The following is a 9,717-nucleotide window of genomic DNA, read 5'->3' as shown; positions in this document are numbered from 1 at the left end:
CTGTACTCATTTCCAACCCTCACCTTACTGGCAGCATCTCTGTACATGGCTCGCACAGCTCTCACTAACCATTCTTCTATCCCAAGTTTCCTCATTGACCACCAGATAAGGGATCGGGGGACCCTGTCAAAGGCTTTCTCCATGTCAACGAAAGCCAGGTACAGAGGTTTATCCTTAGCTAGGTATTTCTCCTGCAACTGTCTCACTAGAAATAAGGCATCAGTAGTGCTTTTACCTGGCACGAACCCAAACTGCATCTCATCTAAATTGATTCACTCGTTTGTTGTTCATAATCAAATTTTCTTTTCCAGGCAACATTAATTTGTGAAATGAAGGAAAATATTGATGTGCAACTCACTGATTTACCACCAGAAGCTACTTCAAGAAATACAAGTCCTTTAAATCTTTCCAAAAATTCTTCAAAACGTCTATCTGAAGATAATTATGAGTAAATTTTTAAAACTTTTTATGTAGTATCATCACCATTTGAGTTTTGTTGCAAATTCTGAAATTATAAAAATGTTTGTTTTCATGTTTATGAACTATTTTCATATGAAGTAGAAATTTCATTCATTGCCTAATTTTATTGGTTATTCTAGAATATAAATATACATTGACATTTATCTTAAATATCTATAAGTTTGATTTGTCTATAATTGAGATTCATTCTTGTCATTGATTAACCTTCAGTTGGTATTGTTGACCAAGAAAGTCTTGTCTTCCACAGCTATAGTCTGTGCTGGACTACAGTATTCAATGTGGTCTCTTTTTTTCTAGATAGGCTGTGGGCTGAGGAAGCAGTCACAGTGACTGCTTTGTTGACTCAGTAAATACAATAATGTTCACATTGGCTCAGTGACCACATAACGGTTCCTGCTGTGGTTCATTGTATGTGAACCATTCTCCTTATATACAGTGTGATTCACTGTTAAAAAAAATTGATGGCTCCACTAACAATTCAAGCTGTTTATTCAAGCATTGCTAATGAACAGGTCCTGGATAAATGTTTATAGATTTCTAAATAGCTTTCAGCAATAAATATAGAAGACAAGTGCTGTTTAAGATATTGTAAAAAATATTTTTGTTTGCTTGAGAATATAGTATATAAATATTTAATATGGAGTAGATTTCTCCTAAAAAAAGTAATGAAATATATTTTGTGTTCTAGTGAGGCTATCTCATTCATACAGATTTAGTTAATGGCTTAATTGAATTAATTTTCATCAGCCACTCAGTGAATTGTGTGCTATAATATTAACATAATATTTTGCCTAATCATTGATCATAATGTTTTTTTCCCACTCACTGATTTTGGGGGAGGTATGGAAGTGCCCATGATCCTTGTAGGTTCTGAGACTTTTAAGGCTAGTGAAATCAATACTGTTCCATTTAAATTGTTGCTGGTCACCACCTGCAGGAAGAAAATTCCAGAAGGCCAGTGTTCTGGAGATGAAGGATTGAGCATAGTGGTCAGTGCAGGGAAAGAATGATTGAGATATAGAGACAAGTAGGTTGAGAGTTCCTGAACAGTAAAGATATGAGACCAGCCAGCTCCAAGGAGCAGTGGCCATTGTAATAGTGCTAGAAAAGACAAGAGTAGGAATCAACACAGCTGTGGACCAGAAGTTGAAGTATCTCCTTCAGTGATGGAATGCTAGTCAGTGGAGTGGTTCTTCTCTGGATGCAATCCAAAATGTTAGTTTGCATGGCAGAAGCACCATCCCAGATGTATGAGCTGTACTCTATTGTGGGCATCACTTGAACCTTGTAGAGTGTCAGCAACTGTTGAGGATGGAAATATCTTTTGGTGCTAAAGAGACTGGCTAGTTGTTGGGATGCAGTTTTAACAATACTAAGGATGTTTTCGCCAGGAAAGCTCCTCAGTGATAGTGAAGCTGTATTTGAGTAACACTTATGTTTATAGGAGATGTAATGTGTTTTTTTTTTTTTTTATATGAGTAGTACTTGATCTTTTGTGCTGTTGAAAGAGACAAGATTGGCACAACTCTGCTGGGGAATGCTCTCAAGGTCTCTGTTGAATAAATACAGATTTAATGTGTGGTGTCTAGGTTGCATGTAGATGATGCATAGTTACATATGTTGCTTCTCACCATGAAGAACATTTCCACTTTATATGTGATGCTACATGGAGAAAAGAAATTCATTATTCTTCTCCTGGTCTTGAAAGCATTAGTAAGCTTTTCTATTTCTACAAACTATAAAACCCTACTTTATTAGGACCACATGTATTTATACATATTCACACACTTAACGACAAAGTGAAAATACAAGTACTAGGAACATGAATACAACAGACATGAAGGAAAATCATAATGGCAAAAATAAACTTATCAAAACAATTACTATATATAAGTTTATTTGGCAAGTACTATCAAGTAATTGGCTGATGTTGCTTTCACTTTGAGAAATCTTTGCAGATTTTTAATTTTCTCTTCTATGTTACCTCATCAATGGTATGCTTTTGTTACTGGGAATGCTTCTGTTACCTTCATTTTTGTTGACATCTTAAATTTTCTAAAACCCTACAAGGTATCTTTATTCAGAACTTTACTTTGTGTTCAATGCCTGTTGCACTTTGTTGATATTATGGGATCCTCACCCTCAGACATTCATATATATATGCATTAAAAATACATTTGTTGCATAAAAAAAGGTATACATATATCTCAGTGAATAGTCATAGTGTAGGTTGGCATTAGGAAGGGCATCCAGCTGTAGAAACCATGCCAAATCAAATTGGAACCTGTTGCGGCTCCCCTGCTTACCAGTTTTCAGTCAAACCATCCAACCCATGCCAGCATGGAAAACAGGCGTTAAATGATGATGATTTGAGAAAGTATGTGTATGATTAATTCCTCTAAATTAATGGTCATCAATTTTGACATTTACACTTAAGATATTATTAATTTTATACTGCCTTACATTATGTACAGTAGTATTATTAGTGGTATTAAGCATATCACTAATGCAAATAGAACACCATGCAAACTCTTCTATTGATTGTGTTACTTCTGAATCTTCAGAAGAAATTAACTTCATTTTCCAGTGTTTCTTTAATGTCCACTTTCTTATATTCTGCCCAACCTACCACATTTTAAGAATTCCACTATTCAGTAATAAGAAACCATACCAGAAAGCCTATATTGTTGTTTTTGTTAAGATTATACTCTCCCTCACAGGTTCTTAGGCACTTGCAATTTACCTTGACACTAAAAGGGTTCTCCACTGATGCTCAAAAATATTGGAACATATTTAAAATTGTAATTCATAGCAAAAGGATCATGGCCCAAAAGTGATGGTTGTGAATGGCAAGAATGAAACAAACAAAATAAAATTAATTTAATAGGTGGGATTAGATCCTCTTATGTTGTTGTGGAATTGTGTGGCTGTTTATAATTTTATATTTGATCATTACAGAAAATGAAAATTTATTGAATGTTTATAACAATATGTCAAACATATACTTAAAGGCTTTTAAGTTTTGTGAATTATATGACAACATCATTAGTGCTGGTATCATGTAAAATGCACCCAATACACTTTGTAAAGAGGTTAGCATTAGGAAGAGAATCAGTTGTAGAAACCAAGCCAAAAATGTGACATTAAAGCATGATACATTCCTCTGACTTTGTTCCTGTCAAAATTGTAGTAACTGTGGAAAATGGTGAATGAGGAGACAAAAAAAACCCAACAGACTACAATCATTAGCTTACAGCACTCGTTTTCCTCAAAGTACAACTAGCAACCTCCGTAACACCTCTACTGAAGGCCACCTAATTCCTTTGCTACTTCTCTTTATAATCTCTACCAAGTGTCAACCCCTCAAACATTCCTTTTGGAAAATGTATCCTATTAGAATTTTTTCTTACATGCATAAACTTGCAGAGATTCAGACTGAGAAGTTGTTTGGAACTTCTCTAAGCAAATAATTTTCAACATAGATACTGGGGATCAATATAGTCAGCTATTGAAATTTGTGACATGTGTCTAACTGATACTAATTTATTGATGAAAGGTAAAGTTTCCCTTGTTGGCATTTGAACAAGTCATACCCACACTTATTGATGACTGACTTAACAAAGCTCATGTAATATGTTGTGGAGTTGTTGAAAATGTTTGTAGTATAATCCCAACATAATTATTTTCACAGTTAGGCTAAATGTGTTTTCAGCAAATTAATATGTATAAAAATGAAATATATTACTGAATTGTTAAAACACTTGCCTGGATCATTAGCTTGCTTCTATATTAGGAAAAATTTTAAACATGTTTTTATTTTTTATTTTTCAGGGACACCTTTGGTGTTAAACGTCCTCGAAGGACTGCTATTAAATCAATATCATACAGAGAGCCTGCATTAAATTTGTAAGTATTACTATTATTTAATAATGTAATTGCTATAAAAATGTCAATGAAATTAGGACTTGTAAAAGTTTTGTTCTGCTATATCTTATAACGACTTAGCCTCTTTTGTACAACTCAGTATACAGAAAATAGGTGAAGATGGGAAGCTTGTCATAAAATCTCAGCTGTCTTCCAATTGGTTTTATTTCAGAATAGCTGCACCTGTCATGGCCATCCTATCTTCATATTTTTCATATTTACTGTAACCAGGACCACATTATCCATAATGTCCTTTCAGATGGGAAAATATGACAAGGAAATATGGTTGCAAAGTTCACTTGTCAACTGCTCCAACCAATTGCTCATATCACTTACCTTGTTTTGAGTCATTCTTTTAAGTTTCTTTTCCATATTCCCTGGCCGCTGAGAAAAGTATATATTAAAAATCTCTCTCTCAATTTTGTATTAGTCTTGTAAACCAAGTGATATTACAGCAAAGCATCACTTACTTCATGAATTGCTTCAATTTCATTTTCACCACTACTGATAAAGGAAATTATTACTGCTAGAGTTGTCTACAGTGGAACTGTAACATTTTCTACCTGTATTTTCAATATTCCCCCCAAAAAGATAACCTTCAAATTTGTTTTCTGAGCTAACTGTTGTCAGTCATGTCTGCGTAAGTCATTCCTGTTTTTTTTTTTTGTTTTTTTTCTCAAATTCACAGATGCATGAAGATCATTCAAATTTTATTAGATACTAAATTTGATGATGATAGAATTGGTGCAAACATAGCTGTGTAGTTGCAAAGTTTCCTTTGCACTTATTTGGTCTGAAGTATTTTGGGCAAAGTCTTCTATTATAACTTCATGCTGATCAATGTCCTGCAAATGAAATTCAGTTGCCAGAAGCTGTATGGAAGCCTATTGTGTGTGTGTAGTTGGTTGACTAAAGCCTTGTAAATGAAACTGGGTAGATAGAACCCTGTTATACTGTACCTCTTCTTGGGTAGTAAAACTACTTTATAGTCTCCTGATACCACATTTGGGTGTTTTTAGCAGAGTTCACTCTGTTATAAGCAGGTCACTGGTCTGAGGATAACTTGATGTCTCCATTGTTTGCCCTACCAGCTTCAGAGGTTCTGCAAAAGTCATGGCACAGCCCTTCTACATATCTCGACAAACACTATTTGAGCTGCAGTGACATTTGTTTATGACTCCTGTGAACAACACAGCCTGTAGCTTAGTAGTTTCATTGGTTTTGATGTTTGAAGATCAGTGCAATAAAAATATTTGAAATGCAAGTAAGGTTGGCAACTGGAAGGGTATGTGACCATAGAGTATTGCCTCAATAACTTGTCTAACCTATTTCAACATAGAAAAAGTTGGCATAACATTGATGATAACCAAAATGGATAGCTGAAAGTTACTTATACCAATTTTAACATGTTTTATTGGTTAATATAAGAAATTTCCATTGTGACTAAATATGTAAACCAAGAATATGAAATTATATTGAAGGGCCAATCACATAGCTCATGATATAATGTTTAAGAGACTTTTGAAGCTGGGTTACTTTACTTCAAAATTAGTATTTAGAGCAGTGGGTAAGATGGAAGGTAGATCATGTGATATTTGCAAATTAAGAGGGGGATTATTGGTATAGCCTAATTTTTCTTTTATGGTTTTGTCAGAAATGAAGATCTGTTTCTTTTCAGGGCCTTTGATACTGGTGGGAAGAAGAAAAGAACTTATTTTCAGATTGATAGCATCAAATGATGGTGGCAATAGACATTTATACACACAAGCTACATATCATAGATTGTGAATCAAGGGTAAAAAAAAAGATCTTTTAAATAAAACTTAGAGCAAAATAAATAGATAAAATTCAGTCGCACTGCTTTTGTGGATTACCATGATTCTCTGTCACCATGCAGTTCCATTATTATGAATTTGAGCTTGAGTTATAGTGAATCTTTCCAACCATGGATGCCATCCCTATGGATGCATTTTAGCTACTCTTGATAGAAGTTGGTGATCCTGACTATTGATCTTCTAGGATTTCTCTACTTGGCATCAATGTAAGGTATTGTTACATAAAATAAGATATGAAAAAGGAAGGAAAACCAGAATGATATAATAAATATGAATTTAGGAAGTGGTTAAAATAATTAAAAAAGGGATGGCAATCAGATGAAGATATAGTCATTTGGGATAAAATGTAGTTTGGGTATGAGAAAAGGTTAAGATAACATTTCTGGTTAAAGATTTTTGCCTATATTTATGGATTTATGGCTTAATCAGAGATGGAAAGGAGTGCTATGACTTTTGATGAACCTCTGAGGGTGGTGGGGGAGGCAATGTACATATCAAGCTATCTTCAGGCCAGTATCCTGCTTGTAATAGAGTGAATTCTGCTAAAAACACCCTAGGACAAGGTAGTGGTGTTAATCAAGGCTACCACCCAAAAAGAGCTACAATGTTTCTAGCCAGGTACGAAGGAAGATGGAGCAGACAAATAATGGTATATTGCTGCTGGTACCTCTAACATGATTGTTCTTATCACACATCATTGTTAAACGTCTCCTTTCCATGCTGGCTTGGGTTGGACTGTTTGACAAGGAGCTAGCTGGCAGGGAGCTGCCCAAACTCCAGCTGTCTGTTGATACATGGTTTCTACAGCTGGATGTCTTTCCTAACACCAACCACTTAAGAGTGTACCGGGTGCCTTTTATGTGTCACTGGCACTTTTGCGTTTACGCAGCCCTGGCATGGGTGCATTAACACAGCACTGGTACCTGAAAGGACAAGCCTGTATGTGTGGAAGACAGCAATTTTACTTAGCTTGACATGTCTTATCAAGTACAGCAAATCACCACATCTCCCGGTCCCTTGTCATTTCCTCAGTGAGGCCCAGCATCCAAAGATCCTTTCTCACCACTTCGTCCCATGTTTTCCCAGGTCTACCTCTTTTACAGGTACCTTCCACAATTAGAGCTCAGTACTTCTTTACTCAGCTGTCCTCATCCATACGCATCACCTGACCAAACCAGCACAGTTTTCTCTCTCGCACACAACATCTGGTGCCTCTTATACCCATACAAATTGTGTTTTTCTATGCCTGTAAAATGTTGCATTGTTTTTGTTTGTCCATTTTTAGGTTCATTTTTCCATGCCAGTATAAGTTAGACTAATATGTTACTGAGGTATTATTTTACAGCTGGCTATTCTTCCTCATGTCTCCCCTTAGCAGGTTTTCAAATAACGAATCTCTTATTTCACACAGTTTCAAAGGCAAGAAGGGAGCAGATGATTTATTGACGAAAGTGCTAATGACAACACTACTCAGATGCTATGTCTTTCATATAAGTGTGCACAGTTGTAAGCAAAAACACACACACTCACTCTCACTCATACACTAACTCACTCACTCACTCTCACTCATACACTAACTCACTCACTCACTCTCTCTCTTACTCTCTCTCTCTCTCTCTGCTGCTGTCACTACTTTTAATTCATCCTTTATTAAAAGTTAACATGATTCAATTTTTAAAATTTGTTTTCAGAAAGGAAGTTTTTCTTTGTTATATTTTTAAAGAAATGTTAATGAAAGAGAATGTTTTGTGTTCTAATTCCTCTTAATTGTCTTGCATTCTAAAAGTTTTTTAATTGTTTTTCTTATTTAGGAAACTCCGGCAAGGTGATAAACTATTTGTGACTAAAACTCTTGAAAATGGCAATTTTGGTAAGGAAGATTAATTTTACTTTTAATCTCATGACATCAGTTGATGTAGATTTACGCATGCTGTGTACTTGTTTTAAATTGGATGGCATAAATATAGGTGGCCTTATCTGCCTTGTTTTTTTTACCAGTTGATGTAAATATCCACTATCACTCATGGAGTCAATAATAGTCCACCATGAAAATTTCAAGGAATCTGATGGGTTTGTTAGGTTCATGTAAATATTTCCAACTTGGTTCAAGGTATCCTCATCGTAATAGTATAAAAACTGCATTTTGGTGATCACACCACCATTTCCATTATGGCTTCTTATCAAATTTGTATGCATTCAGCTAATTCTTCCGGTCTTTCACAGAATTGTCATGTCCAGCTATACCAGTTTCATTGAATTTATGGTCTTTGAATTCGTTTTCATGTCCAGCTTCATGTTTGTAGAGAAAGAGAGACTAAGGTGTTGGCTGAGGATTGAAGGAAATGCTAGTGCATTCTGTTTTGGATGATATAAGGGATGTCACTAACTTACCTTGTTGAACTGGATGATTAATTGGGGGAATTTTCACATGATAGGAATGGGAGTGTAGAGAAAGTATGTTTGGGAAGCATTTTGATCAGAGAATACAGTGTAAAGTTGGGGTGAAAATAGGCCTTTTCAGCAAAACTGCCATTAACAGAGCCATCCTAAATGGAGTGCTGGATAGAATTCAGCAAAGTTGGTAGAGATTCTTTTAACAAAGGGGTGGAAGTCCCTGCTACAAATTTATGAGAATGGAGAGTATGTTGCAAGGAGGATGAAGTCCAGCAAAATAAATCTGTTTGTTCAAGTTTTTCACAGGAGAATTGGATTTTAGTTTGTGCTGCTGACAAATCTGCATCTTGGGTGAAATAATGAATTAAATATAATTTGGTGTGCATTAGCCTTACTGGACATTTTGGCAGCTGTTACATAATTACTGACAAGACAAAAGGTATAGATAGTCCATGGATTAATTTTACTGATTAACCTCATTTAATTTATTGATCCCATTATCAGATGCTAGATTTATGTGCTTTGGCTGGGATTAAGGTTACAAACTTGTATTTCATGCTGATTTTTAATGCTCTTATCCTACTAGACCATTTTCTTGTTGGACAATTAAATTCCAAGTCAAACTCTCCAATGCATAGAATGCTATATATGGAATTTTTTAATTCTTGAGTATTTTGAAATTTTAACTACAACGATATATTGACAAATATGCTTTCTCCACAAAACTAAGGAAAGTGGCTCTGCGTGCATTTCAATTACAAGTCATTTGATTAGTTACCTTCTTTTTCTGGAGAAAGGGGTTGTGGTAGTTGGTGGGGATCAGAGGGCTTGCTCTTCTTAGGAATGAGACTGTAACAGGTTTCCAGAGATCAGTATCTCTGTCTCTCTTTATCTCTCTCTCTCTCTCTCTCTTTATCTCTCTCTCTCTCTGTATGGCTGTGTGGTAAGAAGCTTCCCAACCACATGGTTCTGGGTACAGTTCCACTGCATGGCACTTTGAACAAGTGTTTTCTACTGTAGCCTTGGGCTAACCAAAGCCTTGTGTATGGATTTGGTAGACGGAAACTGAAAGAAGCCTGTCGTA

The 9,717-nt window shown here is 35.4% G+C and overlaps 1 protein-coding gene across 1 annotated transcript in view; it reads left to right on the top strand.

The window, feature by feature from the left end:
* LOC106875105 (uncharacterized) overlaps positions 1–9,717 on the top strand; it is a 62,801-nt gene that overhangs the window by 39,370 nt on the left and 13,714 nt on the right. Inside the window, exons 9-11 of the mRNA XM_052970575.1 lie at positions 312–448; positions 4,312–4,386; positions 8,051–8,109. Coding sequence (XP_052826535.1) covers positions 312–448; positions 4,312–4,386; positions 8,051–8,109 — 271 coding nt within the window. The remainder of the gene's footprint in view (positions 1–311; positions 449–4,311; positions 4,387–8,050; positions 8,110–9,717) is intronic.

This window comes from Octopus bimaculoides, chromosome 9 (genome assembly GCF_001194135.2).
Source record: "Octopus bimaculoides isolate UCB-OBI-ISO-001 chromosome 9, ASM119413v2, whole genome shotgun sequence".
Taxonomy (NCBI): Eukaryota; Metazoa; Mollusca; class Cephalopoda; order Octopoda; family Octopodidae; genus Octopus; species Octopus bimaculoides.
Note: the sequence above shows the minus strand (reverse complement) of the source record. Positions and strands in the feature narration are given on the sequence as shown.